The sequence below is a fragment of the Chenopodium quinoa genome, unplaced genomic scaffold (genome assembly GCF_001683475.1).
Source record: "Chenopodium quinoa cultivar QQ74 unplaced genomic scaffold, ASM168347v1, whole genome shotgun sequence".
NCBI lineage: Eukaryota > Viridiplantae > Streptophyta > Magnoliopsida > Caryophyllales > Amaranthaceae > Chenopodium > Chenopodium quinoa.
In genome coordinates, this window is record NW_018743197.1 from 2,199,382 (window position 1) to 2,220,881 (window position 21,500).

At 41.8% G+C, this 21,500-nt stretch overlaps 2 protein-coding genes across 2 annotated transcripts; both read left to right on the plus strand.

The window, feature by feature from the left end:
• Positions 1 to 575: 575 nt before the first annotated feature.
• On the plus strand, positions 576 to 2,428 carry LOC110733238 (translation initiation factor IF-2-like). Its single transcript, XM_021913254.1, has 4 exons — positions 576 to 591; positions 950 to 1,053; positions 1,137 to 1,292; positions 1,889 to 2,428. The coding sequence occupies exons 1-4, from the start codon at positions 576 to 578 to the stop codon at positions 2,426 to 2,428; spliced, it is 816 nt and encodes a 271-aa protein (XP_021768946.1).
• Positions 2,429 to 10,734: 8,306 nt separating this feature from the next.
• On the plus strand, positions 10,735 to 17,277 carry LOC110733205 (cell division cycle protein 48 homolog). The gene is made up of 9 exons (XM_021913214.1): positions 10,735 to 10,890; positions 11,034 to 11,199; positions 12,240 to 12,468; positions 13,385 to 14,151; positions 14,242 to 14,463; positions 14,556 to 14,627; positions 14,734 to 15,015; positions 16,211 to 16,570; positions 16,807 to 17,277. Exons 1-9 carry the CDS (start codon positions 10,865 to 10,867, stop codon positions 17,092 to 17,094), a joined length of 2,412 nt encoding a protein of 803 aa, XP_021768906.1. The 5' UTR covers positions 10,735 to 10,864; the 3' UTR covers positions 17,095 to 17,277.
• The last annotated feature ends 4,223 nt before the right edge of the window (positions 17,278 to 21,500 follow it).

Here is a 21,500-nt window from a genome sequence, read left to right on the forward strand (position 1 = left end):
GGACCAAAGCGAGGGGGAGACGGAGAGCGACAGCTCCGCCTCTACCTCCAAGAGCAGCGATGACTTGCCCCTTCTTCCGGATAGCGAGGAGGAAGAAAAGAAAAAGTGGAGTGAGAAGGACGATCCCTTCAACATCCACGTCTCCTCCAAGGACCAAATCCAGATGGGGGAGAACTTAGAGAACTTTAAGAAAATGCACCCGCTTGGAGACGAATATAAGATCCGGGTGCCACCTGAGCTGGGCACCATCGCTTGGGGGAATGATCAAGAGAACGCAAACAACTATTTTGGCTGTTATGAGGCGGCGTTCAAAGTCGGCCTTCGCTTCCCCCTTCACCAGGCGGTGAAGGCAATTTTGAGAGGCTACGACCTTGGGGTCTGGCAACTTACCCCCAACTCCTGGACCAACATTCTGGGGTATGTTGCCGCCTGCGAGTTCCAAGGGCTTAACCCCGGCTGGGAGGCCTTTGCAAGCATGCATTACCTCAGCAGAAGCCCAGGCGGCTGGAGGGCGTGGTATACTCTAACCACACAGCCGCAATACATGATGACCTTGGACAAGGTTTCCAAGTTCGATGGCTGGAAGCACAGGTTCTACCTGATGTCAGCCCCAACCAGACGGGAAAATTATGAATTCCGTCTGTACAATAAGAAGCCCGACTTGTTGGGCAGGAAGTGCGCTCTTCCCCGGATCCCAGAGGAAGACTTTGACAAAATAATCGAGGCAGACTTTTTCGGCCTCACAGACGCAACTCTGTCAACCGGGGAAACAATAAAAGTCCCTAAGAATTGGATTCCCAAGAGCGCCTGGTTCAGGGATGAATGTTTCCTAGCCGCTTGCGGGCTAAGGCACATGTTTAATAAACGTATGCGCCTGGGTTCACATCGTCTGTAGTATTTTCCTATCGGAATTGATTTATGATTCTGATCAATTTCTCTCTTTTTGCAGAAGAAGCGCTAAACATGTTGCAGTCGGAGAAAACTCTCAAGCAATCTTCTGCGACCATCCGCAAAGATCTTGCAAAGAAAGCTGCGGCCGAGCTCAGAGCCAAGGTATTGAGCGCTTGACCCTTTCTTAAGTTTATTTTATAAACTGTCTTGCCCGGATACTAATCTTTACTTTTTTATTTTCACAGGGGGGAGAAGTTGGGAAATCGTTTGAGAAGAATCTCAAACGGGCTAGAGAGGAGGCCCTAGCCGTTCTAAATAAAATAAAAAAGTCTGCCCCTGCGTCAACTCCTGGCGCCTCAGCCGGGGCTAAGACGATGCGGATAGCGGGGCGACTCGAGAAGGTAGGCCACAGCCTGTGCCTTGATCTTGCCAACCCCTCAGCAGCCGCGGGCGCGGGGTTCACCACGCCTGCAAGCGTTTCCCGCTTGGCCGGCTCTGAAGGTAAGAACCCTTTCGAATCCCCGCTTGAGCTGGGGTGGCCTTTACGGGTGAAATCCCACTCCCAACAGACGTCATCCTCAGACGGTCGGCAACATATAGGTGCTGCCTTAGTTTCGCACTCATCACGTATTGATTGTGGTGCAGATCAATCTCCCCGCTGGCCAGACGTCCAGAAGCACGCCAAGGCCATGCTGGATGCCGTCCGGAAGAGGGATAAGGACAATATCCCTGGGATAGAGACGTTCAATCTTGAACGCATTCTATCCCTTCTAGCTGAGGTAAGAAACTTGTCAATTCAATGTTATTTTTTCCAAGTAATTATCCTGCCTGTAATTCTTATACCTCCTGCTTTTTGCAGGCCAAGCTGCGGGTGGACGGGCTCAAACGTCCTTATTCCCGCAAACGGGAAGAGGTAAACGCCATAGATGCTGATAATATTGCTTTCCACTCAACTATCGTAAATGAACTTGAAACTAAAGCAATAATTATGACACAGGCGTCTAAAATCCAGCAGCTGGAGCTAGATCTGAAGGCGGCCGACCAGCGGGTAACGGATGCTGAGACGGCCAAGAAGGGGGCGGAGGAGGCCCAGAAGAAAGAAGACGAGAGCGCCAAACAGGCTGAAGAGGCGCTCAAGAAGACCCAGGTGGACCTTGGCAAACTGAAACCCAAGGTTGAGAGGCTGGAGAAGGATGCTGCTCAAGCTCAGAAAAACTTTACAGCAACCCTGGAGGCGGAGCAAAACCGCCTTGTTGCTGAGAGTGATGCTGACAACGACGCCCGTATGAAAATTGCTTGGGCTGCCTTGTATCCAGACGCTGATTATAGCATCTGGGCAATGGCACACAGCTATGCCAAGTACGTGGTGTACTTGAGAGAGCAAGGTGAGCCAGAGCCTGCCTCCTTTGAAGCCTGGCTCAGCAACAATGAGCCAACCGCGCCTGAGCTTCCTAATCCCGACGAAGCGCACCAAATTCCCTCAGATGATGAGGAGAAGGGGGAGAACCAGGAGGCTCCGTCTGCAGGCCAGAAGTGACCCCTCAGCGGCAGTATGCCAGTCTTTGCTTTTTTTAATTTTCTTTTTATTCAGCGGCTGTATGCCAAAACTTGCTTTTTCCGGCCAGCGTGCCGAGTATTTGTGTTTTTACCGGCTATGGAGCCGGGTTAATTAACAATTTCTTTCTCCCGGACGGGTTCCGGTTAACATTTGATCCATTACAACCGTTTGGTTGGATGGACTTTTATGAATTGCACCGACTAAGTCGGTTTTGATCATTTTGCATTTGAATTTTTGTTTTCCCCAAATTTTAATTTTTGCCTAACTTATCAAAAGCATGCGGCGATTTCTTTCCTAACTAGTCAGTAGTCCGGCTGTCCTTGCCCCTGGACGGTTGTGTGATTGGTTTCAATTGGAGCTGGTTGATTGACTTGAAAACGTCTGATGCTGCAAAGAGCATGATATGTTTGCAAGTCAATCAATCACAGTAGTGATTGCCCCAAACCAAGTGCACAGCCGTACACCAACAGGCGTTTCGGTCACTACCCAGACGGCGTTTGTCCGTCTAGGTAGAGATTTCATAGCCATTGAACAACTCTTTTGCCCCAATTGGGGTGGGAAGTGCAATTTTGGAATAGATAACCTAAGTGAAACCTTCAGCCGGTGACCGGCTAATGCCCCATGGCATCCGGTATGCGGCGACTTGATCATTCTTCACAGGTCATTTTGATCAGACGGCTATGAGTTGACCAATTAGGTCGTTCAATCTTTGTCGTCTGCATGGGTACGTAGAACCGACAAATAGTCTGTTCTCTGCGACGATTGCACCCAAAGGGGTGTCGCCGGACGCCTTTGTCCATGTTGGGACAGGCGATTTTATAAAATGAGCAACCATCCGGCCATTTTAGCCTCTGGTCTTGTTTGAGACCGGTTGTATAGCCACTAAACGTTTTTGTGCTTAGTTTTTAGTCAAAATATTGAATTTACACTAAGTATCGAACTCAGTTTTTTAAACAAACGAGTCTATCTGGATATTATCTAGACGGACAGGCAAATATTTGATCATACTAAGTATCAAACTTAGTTAGATAAATGGAGAATCCGTCTGAGTATTACCCAGGCGGATAGTCAAGGAGTTGAATAAACAAAGTATCAAACTTAAATAAACAAGAGATCCTAGTATTACCCAAGCGGCCAAACAAATGTAACCTTCACTAAGTATCGAACTTAGTTAGGTAAATGGGGAATCCGCCTGGATATTACCTGGATGGATAATCAAACGATAACTCAATTTTGCAAACAAAGTCTGAATCTTCATTAACTGACTCACTGTTTACAAAAAGTTTACATTCTCAGAAGTAGTACTTTTTTACATTGTCTACATTCCAAGTTCTAGGCAGGCGCCTACCGTCTGGAGTTTCCAGGCGGTAGGTGTCGTCCCTTACTTCTTCATAGATCCGGTAGGGGCCTTCCCAATATGGGGTTAGCTTTCCCAACTCATTGGCCCTACCAGTTGCCTCCATTTTTCGTAACACTAAGTCGTCAACTTTCAAAGGACGCTTGTGTACTTTTTTGTTGTAGGCTCTCGTCATTCTCAGACGGTAAATCTCATGACGCAAGGCGGCATTTCCCCTGCGTTCTGGGAGTGAATCCAATGCCAGGCGCATTGCTTCCCAATTTGCCTCTTCATCATACAACATGACTCTGAGAGTCGGCTCGTAATGTTCGATGGGCAAGACGACTTCAGCACCGTAAACCATGAGAAATGGGGTTTCACCGGTTGCCCCTTTTGCTGTTGTCCGGATTGCCCACAGGACATGGATTAATTCTTCTGCCCATAAGCCTCCGGCTCTTTCTATTTTTTTTAATGCCGTCTGAGATGAGTTTGTTGAAAGCTTCAACTTGGCCGTTTGCTTGGGGCCGGCCAACAGATGCAAAATAACTTGAGATCCCCTGATCTCCCAACCAAGTCTTTAGCTGAGGCGTCTCAAACTGAGGGTCATTATCAAACACCATAGACATGGGTACCCCATACCGGGTGATAACATTCTTCCAGATGAAGGAAATGACGTCTGAGGTCTTGATGTTTTTAACCGCCTCAGCCTCCACCCACTTGGTGAAGTAATCCATAGCCACCAAGATGTAGCGCTTTCCGCCTGGAGCAGGCGTGTAAGGACCTAGAATGTCCATGCCCCATTTTGCAAACGGGATTGGGCTGTGGATGGCCGTCAGATCAGTAGCTGGACGGTGAATGAGTTTGCCAAATTTTTGGCACTTGTCACATTTCTTCACCAACTCCTTGGCGTCTGCCTCAAGAGTGGGCCAAAAGTAATGTCGTCTGGCTCTGACGGCTAGGGACCTGCCGCCTATGTGAGAGGCGCAGAATCCCGAGTGCAAGTCTTCGAGAACTTCTTTCCCCTTTTCTGGGGTGACACACTTCAACAAAGGCTTCAGAAACCCCGCCTTGAAGAGTTCTCCATTTTTCAACTCGAATCTTGCAGCTCGCTTTTTCAGGACGGCTGCTTCCTGTGGCGAATCAGGAAGTGTGCCGTCTGAGAGATAGGCCCGGATGCCATCCATCCAGGTAGAGCTTCGGTCCAGAATTCCAACGGGATACTCATAGATGCTTCTCTTTTCAAGAACTTCCCAGAAGACTGATCGAGGCGTATCATGGCAGGCGGAAGATGCCATCTTTGACAATGCATCCGCCTGGTTGTTTTCCAACCTAGGCACCTGATTCAGCCGGAATTCCTCAAGTGCCTTGGTCTCTTCTTTGACTGCCTGAAGATATTTAATCATAGCCGGATGGGTAGCCTCATAACTTCCCTCATATTGGCTAACAACCAATTGAGAATCAGAGTAGGCGTCAATTTTCATGGCCCCTGCCGCCTTACACATGCGTATGCCGGCTAGCTGGGCTTCATATTTTGCCTCATTGTTAGAGGCTTGAAACTTGAAGCGTAGTGCATATTCAAATCTGTCTCCTTCAGGAGACTCATAAATTACGCCTGCACCACAGCCGTTCTTTGTAGAGCTCCCGTCTACGTACACTTTCCAAACTTGATCAAGATTATCCAGAGCCACCGTACGAGTCATTTCAACAATGAAGTCGGCAAACGCCTGACCTTTCACTGCCTTTCTTGGTTCGTAAGTGATTTCAAGGCTCTGCATTTCAATAGCCCATTTCAACATTCTCCCGGATGAGTCCAAAGTAGACATTGGCCGCTTGAGTGGCTGGTCCGTGTAGATCACCACCGGATGTGCCAAAAAGTAAGGCTTCAATTTTTTGAATGCCATATACAAAGCAAGGCCAAAATTTTCAACCATGGGGTACCGGAGTTCAGCATTTTTAAGAACATGGCTAATGAAGTAAACTGGGAGCTGCACGCCGTCTCGCTCAGCAAGGAGAACGGCACTGAGGGCATGGTCTGAGACGGCTAAATACATGTACAACGTCTCCCTAGGAAAAGGACTGACCAACCTAGGCAGAGAATGTAAATGCTCTTTCAACCTCTGGAACGCCGCCTCAGCATCATCCCCCCATTCAAATCTAGTCTTCTTCCTGATTGCTTGGAAGAAGTAGAGGCATTTGTCACCTGACCGGCTGAGGAACCTCCCTAGGGCGACCAGACAACCGGTGAGTCTCTGAACTTCCTTGACAGAGCGGGGTGACTTCATGTCAATCACCGCCTGTATCTTTTCGGGGTTAGCCTCTATCCCCCTTTGATCAATCAGGAATCCGAGAAACTTCCCAGACTCAACACCAAAGACGCATTTCTTAGGATTTAACATAACCTTATGCTGCCTGAGGGTGGTGAATGTTTCTTGGAGATCAGCCAGGTAATCCGTTTGTAGCTTGGATTTGACTATCATGTCATCAATGTACGCCTCCACATTCCTCCCAATCTGATTGATGAAGACCGTATTAATCATCCGTTGGAAAGTGGCAGGCGCATTTTTCAAGCCAAACGGCATCACCGTATAACAGAATAACCCCTGATCAGTGACGAAGGCCGTCTTCTCTTGATCCTTTTTCCACAGGGGTATCTGATGGAATCCGGAGTAGGCATCCATAAAACTCATCAAGGCGTGGCCGGCTGTAGAATCGACCAGACTGTCGATCTTTGGAAGCGGGTAACTGTCCTTTGGACACGCCTTGTTGAGGTCTGTGTAATCAACACACATGCACCAGGTCCCATTCGGCTTCTTAACAAGGACCACATTGGCCACCCAGTCGGGAAAATTACAAGGCCGAATGAACCTGGCGTCTAGCAGCTTTTTGACTTCGGCAGCTGCCGCCTAACTTCTTTCCTCGCCGTGGTTTCTTTTCTTTTGCCGGATGGGCTTCTTTTTGGGGTCCACGACGAGTTTGTGGACAGCAAGATCCGGGTTGACGCCTGGCATCTCTTCCACTTCAAAGGCAAAAATGTCTTTGAATTCCTTCAACAGAAGGTGCAAGCTTGCACCCAAGGTAGCATGAGCAACTGTCCCAACCTTAACAGTACGTTCTAACGACTGTCGTCCAGAGCGAGATCAATGCTTTCGCCTGCCGGTTGGGGACGGAGCTCATCTGACCGTTCACCGGTCAGTGATTGCTATTTTTTCTCTTTTTTCACCTCCACCAGAAGAGGAGCCTTTCTTTTCTTTCCGGCTGCTGGTGGGGCAGGAGCTGGGTCGGCATCCTTGACATTGTCAAGGTCTATTCGTTCCTGACCGCCTGGGGCCACAGTATCTTGGACGGCTGAGAGATAGCACTCTCGGGCCGTCTTCTGATCCCCATTCAAGGAACCAACAGAGCCGTCATCCCTCTCATACTTGATGAGCATGAGGGACGGGATGATTACTGCCTTGGCTACGTTGAGGGTTGGTCTACCAAGAATGATGTTATAGGCGGTCAACTCTTCAACGACCAAGAATCTGACGACAATATGTCGTCCCTGGCCTTTCTCTCCCAGCCGGATGGGTAAGTCAATTCTCCCGGCTGGGTAGACCATCCCACCCCCAAAACCAACCAAGGGGTGGGTGACCGGATGCATGCTGCTGACGTTGTATTTCAGCTTTTGCAGGCACCGGAGACTGATGATGTCTGATGAGCTACCGGTGTCTATAAGGATCCGTCCAACCAGCTAATTGGCAACCTTACATTCAATGACCACCGGGTCATCATGCGAACGGCGAACGCTGCCCCTATCCTTCTCAGTGATCAAGACGTTTGGGAAGGAGGAGCTGGCTTCCGCCTGTTCATCATCATCTTTGTCCATCTTTCGAAGATGGCTCTTGGTGCCCCGGATGGTAGGGCCACCACATGAGAACCCGCCTGCTATAGTGTAGACCGGCTCCTTATCGGTATCCGAGCTACTAGCTGGCTGGGGGGTAGTCTTGGAGGACTGACCCTTGTTTTTCTTTTTTGCCCCGGCTGGGGACTTAGAAATGTAGGACTTCAACAACCCTTTGTCAGCCAGACGGTCCAACGCACGCTGAAGACTGAAGCAGTCGTTGGTGTCATGGCCGACCTCCTCATGGAACTGATAGAATTTATTCTTGTTCCGTGACTAGACAGAACTCTTCATAAGATTCGGCTTCTCAATGGACAGCCGGTCCTTTACCTCCATGAGGGTGGAGTTGCGGTCTTTATTAAACTCGTACTTGGGGACGTACGGTTTAAATTCTTTCTTTTTCTTCTGGGACGGCTGGTCAGAGTCAGTAACCGCCCAGACTTCTTTTCTTTTCTTGCTCTCTTCTTTGTTTTTGGCCGGCTGAGCTGACCGGCTGTCATTCTATTTGTCGGACTTCTTAGAGTCCGACTGGCTACCAGGCGAGCAGAGGTCGGTAGCTTGAATATAGCTTTCCGCCTCCCTCAGGGCCGCCTGTAGGGTGAAAGCCCCTTTTCTGACGAGGTCGAACTTAAAAGTCGACCCGTCTCTCAGACCCTTGAAAAAGTCTGTAAAAGCTACCTCGTCAGACAGTTCTTGAATCTGAATTCTTATCAGATTGAACCGCCTGACATATGAGCGCAGCCCTTCTCTCTCTCCCTGCTTAACAGTGCTCAAATCAAGGCTTGTTTTCTTAGCAGGGATGTTCATTGAGAAGTTGGAAGCAAACAAGAAGGCGAGCTTCCTGAAGCTATCGATGGACCCGGCCGGCAAATTGCCAAACCATTGTTGGGCAATGCCCTTCAATGTAGCCGGGAAACACCGACACCAAGTGGCATCATCCAACCCCTGCAGATACATGAGGTTGGTGTAAGCAATAAGGTGGTCTTCCGGGTTGGTGGTACCATCATAGGTACCAACCAACACATTCTTAACCTTGGCCGGCTGCGCCGCCTCGGTTATCTCCCGGGTGAACGCAGAAGGCTGTTCACCCAGGCGCAGCAGACGAAGCTGCCAGTCCAATGGTTGGACGTTTGGGTATGCCGCCTGACCTCCAAAGAAGGCCAACTGCATAAAGTGAGGAGGATACTGTCCGTAAGCCTGGGTAGGCACATACGGTACAGCTCCAATCATGTGAGGGCCAGAATGGATGGTATTACCGCCCGTCTGACTCTCATGCAAGGAAGGTACACTTCCTGCAGAAATGTTGTTGAAGTTGTCTGGGAAATTCGACGTTGAAGCCGACTCAGACAGCGATTGATTTCTCTTCCGGTTAATGATCTCCCAGGCATCAATAGTTTATTTTTTACTTCGCACCGGCTGCTGAGGCCGGCGAGTGTTGTTGGTATTGTTCCCAGGAAGGAGAATCTTTGACCAATCAATGGTCCTGGCTGCCTTCTCCTTTGGATGGGGAGTGGGCTGCCGGTTTCTGACTTACTTCCCCTTCCCTGGAGGAGTCTTCTTCGCCGACTGGCCTTTACTTGGACCAGCCCGGCTCTTGGTGATCAACTCTGTGATTTCACCCTTGAAACTCGTCATGAACCTCATGAGTTCGTCTCGGGTGACAGGGGCTGATCCTGCTGCCGTTTAGGTTGCCCCGTCCGGCTGTCCAGTGGGCCTGCTCGGACCTGCCTGGGAGGCACCCCGCTCCAAAGTTTCCCTGGACCGGATGTACTCGACTCTAAGAGAGCCGCCTTCGGCTGTGGAGGTTTCGACCTGAGGATCCTCATCCTCCTCATGGTCTGTAAAGACTTCTGGGTCTTCGCCCAGACGGTTAGGGGGTGGTACAGACTCTTGAACCATCTTCGAGGTACTCTCCCCACAGACGGCGCCAAATGTTTTGGGTGTTTTTGTCCCTCGGGAGAGTTACGACACGAAGACTGATCCGGGGTGAGCTGTACCTGCAAAACAAACGGAGACACCAGTTGGGTGGTGCTCCGCCTCCGACGCACAAGTTAGAAACTTGAAGGGAGAAAAAAGGTGCGGAAATTTAGGTAGGGATCTGCTCGGATTCCAAGCTCAGGATGTCTCTATCAAAGTGTAAATGTGTAATAAATGATAAAACGTGCCCTCAAAATGAGGGACATCTCCCTATTTATAGGGTCTTTGGGAATTGTGCCCCTGATTAGGTTACTGAACCCTAATCATTGGTGGGCTGCGCCGTTTGGCGGCGTTCTCGGGATTTGGGCCTGAAGGCTGCCTTTTCCCTTGATTTCGAAAATGACACGTGTCGAGCAGGGATTGGTCCATTTTAAACCAATCTGGGGCTGACACGTGTCACCTTCTGATTGGACCACGTGGCAGGGTAAAATTACCCTAAACAGAACTTATCTGAACTTATTAACCCTTATCTGAACTTATCTGAACTTATTAAACCTGAAATAAGTGAAAATAAGGTGAACAGAACAACCCCTAAGTTATATGATGTGTTTCATTTTGACTAGCTTTGATGATTTATACATAAGTAAAAATATAGTCATGTGGAATCTTGTTAGATTCGTCTCAATTTGTACAATTTTAATACCTAAAATTTATAATTTTTACACATTAGTAATCAAAGATATTAACAGTTCAAAATATGTATTGACAAGCGTGAAAAAAGTAGCGTACAACTATTAAAAAAAAAGGGGAAATATATACGAAGTACTCCCTCTGTCCCTAATTGTTTGCTCCACTTTTCTTTTTAAGGTGTTCCCAAAAGATTGCCCCATACTACTTTTGGTATGTTTCCCACTTGCACTCTCTCTATCTCTCTCCTTATTGATATTTATGTCAATTCATGTGCACTAATTTTTGCCTAAAGTCTTAATAAAGTACAATTATAGTTTGAGACAAACAATTAGGGACAGAGGGATTACTCCGTATTTGTGGTAGTGGCATAGTACTCCTAAGTAGGCTATACTTCCTCAAAATCGAAACCAAGTACTCCTAAGTAGGCTATACTTCCTCAAAATCGAGGCTTTATAACGCCCAATCAAAGTGCTTGACTTTAGTTTAAATATAGATCTGACCTCAATTCTTCCAATTTTCTCATACTCCTCTCTCCTCTTTCCTCTTTCTCGTCTACCTCTTCCAAGCTCCTCTCCTTCAACTCAATCAAGCTATGGCGGATCATGCTGAATCCTCCGAGTAAGTTTACTCCTTCAATGATCTCGATTTTATTCACAATTTTACGATTAATTTCACCAATTTTGGAAATTTATGCAAATTTTAGATTCCGATTAAATTTATACTCAAAATTGTGTTTTTTTTTTTTTTTTTTAATTTGACAGTAAGGGCGTGAAAAAAGACTACAGTACTGCGATTCTGGAGCGCAAGAAATCACCGAATCGATTGGTTGTTGATGAAGCCGTCAATGATGATAATTCTGTTGTTGCCATGCATCCTGATACTATGGAAAAGCTTCAGCTCTTTCGCGGTGATACTGTTTTACTCAAGGTATAATCTTATTATGGTTATGAATCATGGTGTTTTAAGGGTAATTAGGGTTCCTTCTAAAAAAAGGGGGTAATTAGGGTTCCTAGTTTATTAGGGTTTCCAATTTAGGGTTCTTTGATTTGTGTTTGCGATTTTCGTAGTTGGTTTGTCTAGTAATTGGAATTTCTGTGTATGATTAAGCTGTTGTTACTGGTGCTAAATCTGATATAATTTGATTGAGGAGGATGGTGGTAAATCTGGGATTTTTTTGAAGAAAAATTTATCTTGTTTTGTTGCAATTATTCAATGGTTTGGGTACTGATCATTGAGAAGGTGGTGGGTTCTGGGTTTCATCTATAGTGCATAAATTTTGCATATTCAATTTTTGGGGTTAGTAGAGACTTGATTGATTGGCTTGCCTTAAGTCAGAGTAATCCCTTGTAGCCTCTCGGCCGCTGATGCAATGAATTTGTTTTGCAATAGATGCTTGGTGTTTTTGAGAAGTATTGCAAATTGATACAAAATTTAGATAAATGCCATGCTAGGCTCAAGTAAAATTTAAATTGTGCAGAATTTGTGAATATACAAGGAAAGTTTTTAACGATTATACCTCCTTTACCCTTTCCATGTCTTCTCAAACTGGTTCAATTAGACTTAGGTCCAATATAGAAAGGTGGGCTATTTTTTCTTTTTTTGAGAATTTTTAATTCTCTCCTTACCATCCCCTCTTGAGTGGCCTTCATAAGAAGTTACTAGTTCACCACCTTACTGACATCCCCTCCAATTTCCTAAAAAAAAAAACCCTCCAATGCACCTTTGAAAAACACGTATGTTTATCACTTTTATTATTTCTTATATAGTACGTATGCATTCAATTTCCGCAGGTCTCCCTCCTGTTTTTGATATCTCATCTTCTGTGCTACATAAGTATCTATGTTATGATCAGAGAGCTTAAGTTCTCTACGAATTGCAATGTGATTCAGTACTGCAGTTGCTGTTGTTTTTAGAGAGATGAAACTATAAGGTCTGACTTTTGTGTTCTTTTGTGGAACATTTGCTAGGGAAAGAAAAGGAAAGACACAATCTGCATTGCCCTTGCGGATGAGACATGTGAAGAACCAAAGATTAGGATGAACAAGGTTGTGAGATCTAATTTAAGGGTTCGACTTGGTGATGTGGTTTCTGTGCACCAATGTCCTGACGTGAAGTATGGAAAACGTGTCCATATTCTTCCTATTGATGATACCATTGAGGGTGTCACTGGAAATCTTTTTGATGCATTCCTAAAACGTGAGTTGCTAACTTGCTACTTTTCTTTTCAATTGAATGATTCATTTACTGAAGTTGAGCTGTTATTTATAGCATTGTCATAAAATGCTGCCCAGAGTTTCATGCTATTTTATTCTATATTATTGCTATGAGTGCTTTTTTTATTTTTTATTTTATTTTTTTATTTTTTTTATTGGTTTTTATTACTTGTGCTCTTCATTTGAAACTGTTGATCATTAGTGTGATGGTATTATCATTTGGTTGCAAGTTTTTACCTGGACAAATGTAGAGAGTAGCTAGACAGCATTGACTACAGTCTACAGTTTTATTAATAAGGAGACTTTATGCACGCAATGCGTGCTTGATCTTAGCTATCTTTGAGATGTATTGGAATATCAACGTAAAGTTTTATGTAACTCTCTTCTTTCTTGTTTTTTCTTCCTTTTTTAAACCCTATATTTGGGTCAATTTATCATTTTTTTTTTCCTATATTGATACTAGTTCTCACATGAAGATTATTTCCAAACCTCTGTTTTTTACTTGTTCCTCTTGTTTGAGAGATTTGAGTAAATTTGGATTTGAGTGCAAAGACAGAGAGGGCTGTCTATGTTTTCAAGTAAATGCACTCTGAAACATCAACTTACTGAATATAATAAAAAAAAGCTCAAAGCATCTAGTGAAGAACCGGAAGAACAAAATTTTATCATCAATTAACTGTACAAGTTTTATGGTATATTGTATTGATGATAGTAACATTACTGTCTTTGACGGGTGTTGTATTCTCTTATAGACGTATGTTATGGATCGGCTTATCACGAATGACATATTGAAAGTCTTTTAAAGTAACATCTTTGATATTTGAGCCTTGTAGATTATGTATCTTTAATATCTTCTCCAATAAGTTGAATTTCTTAACCTATTTGTTTAAAATTTTCAGCTTATTTTCTTGAAGCCTATCGGCCAGTGAGGAAAGGAGACTTTTTCCTTGTAAGAGGTGGAATGAGAAGTGTTGAATTTAAGGTTATAGAGACCGATCCTCCTGAGTACTGTGTGGTTTCTCCGGATACTGAAATCTTTTGTGAGGGTGAGCCTATCAAACGAGAAGATGAGAATAGATTAGATGAGGTTGGCTATGATGATGTGGGTGGTGTTAGGAAGCAGATGGCTCAGATTAGGGAGCTGGTAGAATTGCCCTTGAGACACCCACAGCTGTTCAAATCTATTGGTGTCAAGCCACCAAAGGGAATATTGCTCTATGGACCTCCTGGATCAGGAAAGACTTTGATAGCCCGAGCTGTGGCAAATGAAACTGGTGCATTTTTCTTTTGCATTAATGGACCAGAGATTATGTCAAAATTGGCGGGGGAAAGTGAAAGCAATCTCAGGAAAGCTTTTGAGGAAGCTGAGAAGAATGCTCCGTCCATCATTTTTATTGATGAAATTGATTCAATTGCTCCTAAGAGAGAGAAAACCAATGGAGAGGTTGAGAGGCGTATTGTTTCCCAGCTCTTGACTCTGATGGATGGGCTTAAATCACGTGCACATGTCATTGTTATGGGTGCTACCAATCGTCCAAACAGCATTGACCCTGCACTGAGGAGATTTGGTCGATTTGACAGAGAAATAGATATTGGGGTTCCTGATGAAATTGGGAGACTCGAGATACTCCGCATTCACACTAAAAACATGAAGCTTTCTGATGATGTATGGAAATCTCATTTATTCTTTGGAAATTGATCTTAAAATATTTTGTGTTAATTACTTTATTTGATTGAGTACCTTTTCATTGAACAGGTTGATTTGGAAAGAATTTGCAAGGAGACACATGGCTATGTTGGTGCTGACCTAGCTGCCTTATGTACTGAAGCTGCACTTCAATGTATCAGAGAGAAAATGGATGTTATTGATCTAGAAGATGAGACTATTGATGCTGAGATCCTTAATTCTATGGCTGTTTCGAATGAACATTTCCAGACAGCCCTTGGGCAGAGCAATCCATCTGCTTTGCGTGAAACGGTTAGTTGCTATGATGTTAAACTAGCATTAATTTCTAATTGTGTTCATTGTTGTTATGTTGTTACTGATTATGACTGGCTTTGGTATGTTAGGTTGTGGAAGTTCCAAATGTCTCTTGGGAAGACATTGGTGGCCTTGAAAATGTCAAAAGGGAGCTCCAAGAGGTTCTTTAATTTGCCAACTGCATTGTTTTTTTGTTTTTTTTTGTTTTATAAAAAATATTTAATATTCTGTGCTGTTAACTGAACCCTTCCCATTTTCCTATTGTAGACTGTTCAATATCCTGTCGAACATCCTGAGAAATTTGAGAAATTTGGGATGTCCCCTTCCAAGGGAGTTCTTTTCTATGGGCCTCCTGGATGTGGAAAGACTTTGCTGGCAAAGGCTATTGCTAATGAGTGTCAGGCTAATTTCATCAGTGTGAAAGGACCTGAATTGTTGACGATGTGGTTTGGAGAGAGTGAGGCTAATGTTCGAGAGATTTTTGACAAGGCTCGCGGGTCAGCTCCATGTGTTTTATTCTTTGATGAGCTTGATTCAATTGCAACCCAGGTATGTACGCTTACCTATTTGGCTGAACTTACCTTAGTGTTTCTTAGCTATTCATTGACCAAATCATGTGTCTACTTTTAGGTGTAGTTTGGTGGTATAATACTTGATTTGTGGTGTTTACGCATAAGATCTACACTTTAATTTACATTCCCCTCCTAAATTAGAATTACCATTTGATTTTTAGCTGAGGTAGGATTATCAATATAATTTATATAAAGTAAAGAATCCTGTAGGATGGGGGAAAAATGATGGCATATACGTAACAGCTTATCTATTTGGCTGAACTTACCCTAGTGTTTCTAAGCTATTCATTGACCAAATCATGTGTCTACTTTTAGGTGTAGTTTGGTGGTATAATACCTGATTTGTGGTGTTTACGTATTAGATTTACATTTTAATTCACATTCCCCTCCTAAATCAAAATTACCATTTGATTTTTTAGCTGAGGTAGGATTATAAATATAATTTATATGAAGTAAAGAATCCTGTAGGATGGGGGAAAAATGATGGCATGTAACAGCTTTAAAACAAGCTCTCTTTCAAAAGTCACCATTTGGTAACCAGTTATAAACAATGGTATTGGGAATGAATTTGTTTGTAATTTTCAAAAGGAAATCAATGTTCATTCCCAGTATCACTCAAGCTGACCCCAATTTGTCTATTTTTTTTCCATAAATTTCCATTTCCATCTAATACTACCATCCAAGTGGTAATGGAAAAACATGAAGGAAACACAAGTTTGGTGAATGAAATTGTGTTCCTGTAGAGATCATTGTTTTTTGTTTTTTATTTTTATTTTTTATTCTCATTTAATGTACACTTAAAATTCATTTCATTACTGCAATTTATTACTGGTTACTTAACAAATGTGTTATAATTATGTATTTGATTTATATTATGCATTGCTGTGTCCACATTTTTATTTATGCTATTGTGAGTCGTTTGAGTGTGGGAGGGGGTGGGGGAGGGGGAGTGTGTGGAAACGTTGCAATATGCCTGTTGCCTTTATAATTTAGCAATCTAAATCCTAATTATTCCATTTCTTTTACTTTCTGGTTGAGCTAACCTTGCTCTATTTTGATTTCTCACACATTTTTGAAGATTTTAATGTTTGCAACCTTGCACTTTTAAGTATACTTTTACTTGCATCTCATTCTGAAACTTGCTGATACCAACTGGGGTGTGTCATGTGTAGAGGGGAAGCAGTCAAGGGGATGCAGGTGGTGCTGCAGACAGGGTCTTGAACCAACTTTTGACTGAAATGGATGGAATGTCTGCCAAAAAGACTGTTTTCATCATTGGAGCCACTAATAGACCTGATATTATCGACCCAGCTCTTTTAAGACCAGGTCGTCTTGATCAACTCATTTATATTCCTCTTCCAGATGAGGAGTCCCGCTATTCCATCTTTAAGGCTGCCTTGAGGAAGTCACCTATTGCTAAAGATGTTGATATTAGAGCACTTGCCAAGTACACTCAGGGATTTAGTGGGGCAGATATTACTGAAATATGCCAGCGGGCTTGCAAATATGCAATCAGAGAAAATATTGAGAAGGCAAGTATATATGCTTTGGTTGAGTGAATTTAACATGTTTTTTTTTTTTTACCCCCCTTATGTTCTGTATTAGGGAGTTAATATTTCTTCTTTTCCCCTCCCCAATTGAAAATTGCCCAGCTTTCTGCTCTCTTGATAAGTGCCTTCATGGTATCCTTGTTATTTTTTTATTATGAAAATGGTTAACCCAAGGATCTCTTAAAAATGTCAACCTAATTATCTTTATTAATTTGCAGGACATTGAAAAAGAGAAAAGGAGAAGCGAGAACCCTGAGGCCATGGAGGAGGATGAGGAAGAGATTGCTGAAATCAAGGCCTCCCATTTTGAGGAATCAATGAAATTTGCCCGCAGAAGTGTTAGTGATGCTGATATCCGTAAGTATCAAGCTTTTGCGCAGACCTTGCAACAATCAAGAGGATTTGGCACTGAGTTCCGGTTCGCTAACACCACTTCAGGGACAACCAGTACAGATGCTTTTGCAGCCTCTGCTGGTGGGGCTGATGAAGATGACCTCTATAACTAGATTCTGTTTGTCAGTTTTTTTTATCTTATCAGTGAACTATTTAAGAGGATTTGTTACTCATAATTCAATCTCGTTTACACCTTTTGCTTGTAAGATACATCCTGATGTTGGATTTGGTGCTACGAAAGGCTATTCTAAATCCAGACATGGTTAATACTTTAGAAACGCTGGTTTTTCTTGTCATTCTGTTTGTTTCACAAGTTGCTTTTCCTGCTACAAAAGGTTAACTTTGGAAGTTTTAAAGGTTAACAAGTCTATAATAAACAAGTGATAACGAGTGTTGGTGAACGCAAAAGTACAAAACATGATATAAAACTTCTACAGTATAATATAGGGTACTGATAGTTTAAAGAGGAGAATCCTAATTAAAGGGGTATTGTACAATAGTAATTGTTTGAAGTGTATTGGAGCGGAATAAACATGGGGTAAAATCATATACTTGGATTGGGCTGATAACTAGACTAAAAATTACCCATCCTTCACCCTGTGGAAGCTGATTTTACAATTAGGTTGTTTAATTTTATATTTTTTTTAGTTATTTTTATTTTATTTTTTTTTGGAAAACTTATTAGATTGAGTAATAATTGTTTATCAATTCTTTGCAGATTTCATTTTTTTTTTTCCAAAACTTAGTTGTACCTATATTATTCAACTAGAATAGTATGAGTAGTAGTGTAATGCATGATTAGAAATAATAACCCCCTTGCCACCACTAGCCCCACTCCCGAAAACCCCAAAAACCAGCAACCCATCCTCGGAAAATCCCTCAAAACAACCAGCCCCACTCAAAAACCCCTCTAAAGCTCCAGCCCCACCCGAAAACCCCTAACTATCCTTCGCCCACCATCAAAAACCCAAGCCGCTAGGGTTTTCACGGTGAGAAATAGGTTGTTGGGGGTTTTCGACGGTGGGGGAGGGTTTCAAAGGGAGTTTCGACTGGAAAATGAGGGAATTGTGGGTGGATGTGGGTCGCAACTCCAGCATAGGGCGTTAGGGGGGAAAGTGGCGCACAGTTGGGGCAGGGGAAGGGAGGAGTTGGCGCGGCCGGCGGTGGCAGGTTGTGGTGGTGGTGGGGGTTATGGTTGACAGGTAGGGAATTGCGGGTTTTTTTTTTCTTTTTTCTTTTTTTTGGTCCAATTGTAGCTTGACACGTGGCACATAATCTGTTACAATAGGTCATTGACTTTGTTGACCGGTCTGGGATTGAAGAAAAAGGAGACCCCCCAAAGTTCGGATTATTCCAATATCAACGAGAGTTGGGATTATTCTACATAAATTAGACAAATTTGGGATTATTATTTCTAATTTTTTCTTTAAAATAAAAAAATCAATAAGAGAGTATGAAATAATTAATCACAAAATGGGGGTTTTTGAAAAGAGAAAAATCATTAATATGTTTTTTATTAATCAATGTTCACACTTTTATTTATTTATTACTATTATTTATTACTACATTAAGAATGATTTCCAATAATCTTGAGTTTCGAAAGACAAAAAATAGGAAATAAAAAGCACATGTCATAGCAAAGTGGAGGGAAATTATTTCATGATAAAATGACATGTGTACAAAGGTAATGTAAGCGGTTTTTAATCTAAAATTTGTCGCTGGACATAGCTAGCTACGGATATATCGACGGAATCACTCTGTTGGTAAAAATCTTGTGAGCTGCTATTTAGGTCGACCTCACTCGGGTCAATTAGTAGGAGTCGAACCCATGACCTCAATGTCAAATAGTGAAACTCGTACCAACTATACCAAATATTATTTGTTTACTTTTACGCACATAATTAATAATAAATGAAAGAAGTATTAGAGACGAAATTTAAAATCCGTCTCTAGTTTAGAAACGGAATTTAAAATCCGTCTCTAATGTAGAAACGGATTTTCAAATCCATCTTTAATTTAGAGACGGATTTAAAAATCTGTTTCTAGTTTAGAGACGGATTGAAAATCCGTTTTTAGTTTAGAGATGAATTTAACTTACATAATTCGTATCTAATGTATGTAATATTTTAAATAATTAGTTTTAAAAATTATCTAGAGACGGAATCAAAAATCCTTCGCTCATATTAGCAACGGAAAAAAATATTCCGTCTCTAACTTAGCGACAGAAAAAAAAAATCCGTTGCTAACATAGCAACGGAAAAAAAATCCGTCTCTAAATTTAGCAATGGAAAATAAATCCATAGTTAATTTAGCAACGGAAAAAAAAATCCGTATCTAATTTAGAGACGGATTTTCAATTCCGTTGCTAATTTAGCGACAGAATTTTTAATTCCGTCTCTAATTTAGAAACGGATTTTTAAATTCCGTCTCTAAATTAATTTAGAGACGGATTTTTTGATTCCGTCTCTAATTTAGAAACGGATAAAATTCCATCGCTAGAATTCAGTTTCTATATGGACATTTTTTTGTAGTGACATCATCTACAATAAGCATTATAGAATACTAAAATACAATCTAAATTGAAGTTAAAATCCTCTTTAAAGTAACTGCGATGATGTGAAACTAGATTTGACGGTGAAGCACGGTCCATAATTGTTCGCTGAATTATGCAACCTTTTATGAGGGAGTCCATCTTCTTGACATAGTTTTGGGAAGAAAGTTCATTACTTGATCATGTAGCTCGGAACCTCAATTCCAACGTCAATTGCAAAATTGTACGACTAACAACCCATGAATCCAATCTTTCAAATAAAACCCTAAAAATAAATTCCTATCCCCTTCCATAAGGGAAGAGAAGAAAGACAAAACCAAGCTCTCACAAAAGGCGAAGAAACCCAAAAATTGGGAAGAAAACTCTCATAAAGAAAGTGCAAGGAGGATTATTAATAACTAAAAAAACAAAAAACAAAGTAAATAAAGAAAGAATTGGGGCTTACCATGATCAAAGCCCCGACCTTGGGCATAGTCAAGAGGTGCGACGACCTAGGGCTAGGGCTGGTAGGGGCCCATAAATCTCAACTTATAGTCTTTTAAGTATGAAAATTAACACAAGAGTTTGATGAAATTTATTTTAGCTTAGTGGAATCTAGCGTGCGAAGAGCGCTATTTACCTTGAAGGTGCCAAGGATCGATTCTTCTATCTAACTATTCTCTTATTAAAAAATCTTCTCAATAAATAGATTATTAATTTTCAATGGTTATAATTTATACTTATTGATAATTAAATATATTTTGGAAAGAGATTTGTTTCGGGAGTGTACCTAAAACACTTTTTAAATAAACGAACTAAACTACCAATAGTATTTGATAAGGGGCCCTTATTTCTTATTTTGCCTAGGGCCCATAAAATGTCAAGAATGGGCCTATTTTAAGGTTTTTTTTAGAGAGGGATAGAGGAAGAGGCGAGAGAAAGTTTTTAGTACACACTTAATATAAATATTGGTTGAATTTTATGTAATTTCGGTTTTATCTTTAGTTATTGTTATATAGATTGCTAGTAAATCATGGTTGTATATGCTTCATAATACGATTATTGTGATCCATTTTTTAAATAAGGTTTTTTTTAATGATTATTTATTCGTTGACAAAAAAAAACGGTGAAAAAAAACGAGATGTTTGATATGAGAGAGGTTAATAGTTTTGGGATCAGTTTCATGTTTGTTGACATTTATTGTCATGATTATAAGTTAACCAGTTTTAATGATTTTTTCATGCTGTAACAGAATTGCTTCATAATCTTGGGAATTGATTTCATGTTTGTTGTGTATACCATTGGAGTATTGGACGGTAGACGGTTTGAATTAAAGCATAACAGTATTGCTCCATAAAAAAATTAAAGATTAATAATACTGTTATGAAAATGTCTATTGTGGATGACTATTTGACAAGGTAAAGTCGTATCCCCTAATAAAAAATAATTACCTAAATCCTCTAACTAAAGTAGATAGGGAAGTAGGGTCGAACTCCACAGGGAAACAAGTCTTTCTATTCCTAATTAATTATTATAGTCTAAATTATCTAAGTAACCAATATTTTTGTGAATAAAATCTAAACTACGGAGAATAAGGTTGAAAGAAATAAAGTAGGGGGAAAATCAAATATTAAAAGGCCTAGGGCATAGGTTCACTAATAAACAATATTCCAGGGCAAATCATAATAAGCAATCATCAAGCATTGGTTAATCAGATTATAAAGGGCTTTCGCTACGTATTATAATCACAGAGTTGATTTACCGGTATTAAATCTCATCTGTCGAATCTCGACTTAACCATTTATAAATTAATCCGCCTATTGAAACTAAGCCTAAACATCAATTCTCATCTGTCGAATCTCGAATTAATATTGCTAAACTCATACAATTAAATCTGGCCAAACCTGAATCAAATGAAAGTCAATCACATTGGATTAGGGTGTTGACTTGCGTTGACTTTTCTCTCTTCTCTCTCCTTCCATGGTGATT

Bases quoted from the DNA above. Each gene is read 5' to 3' on its own strand.
- LOC110733238 (XM_021913254.1), top strand. The intron at 1,054-1,136 runs GTATTGAGCGCT...TTATTTTCACAG, and splicing joins CGGCCGAGCTCAGAGCCAAG to GGGGGAGAAGTTGGGAAATC. The intron at 1,293-1,888 runs GTAGGCCACAGC...ATTATGACACAG, and splicing joins TAGCGGGGCGACTCGAGAAG to GCGTCTAAAATCCAGCAGCT.
- LOC110733205 (XM_021913214.1), top strand. From the start codon at position 10,865: ATGGCGGATCATGCTGAATCCTCCGA. The intron at 14,628-14,733 runs GTTCTTTAATTT...TTCCTATTGTAG, and splicing joins TCAAAAGGGAGCTCCAAGAG to ACTGTTCAATATCCTGTCGA. The intron at 16,571-16,806 runs GCAAGTATATAT...ATTAATTTGCAG, and splicing joins TCAGAGAAAATATTGAGAAG to GACATTGAAAAAGAGAAAAG.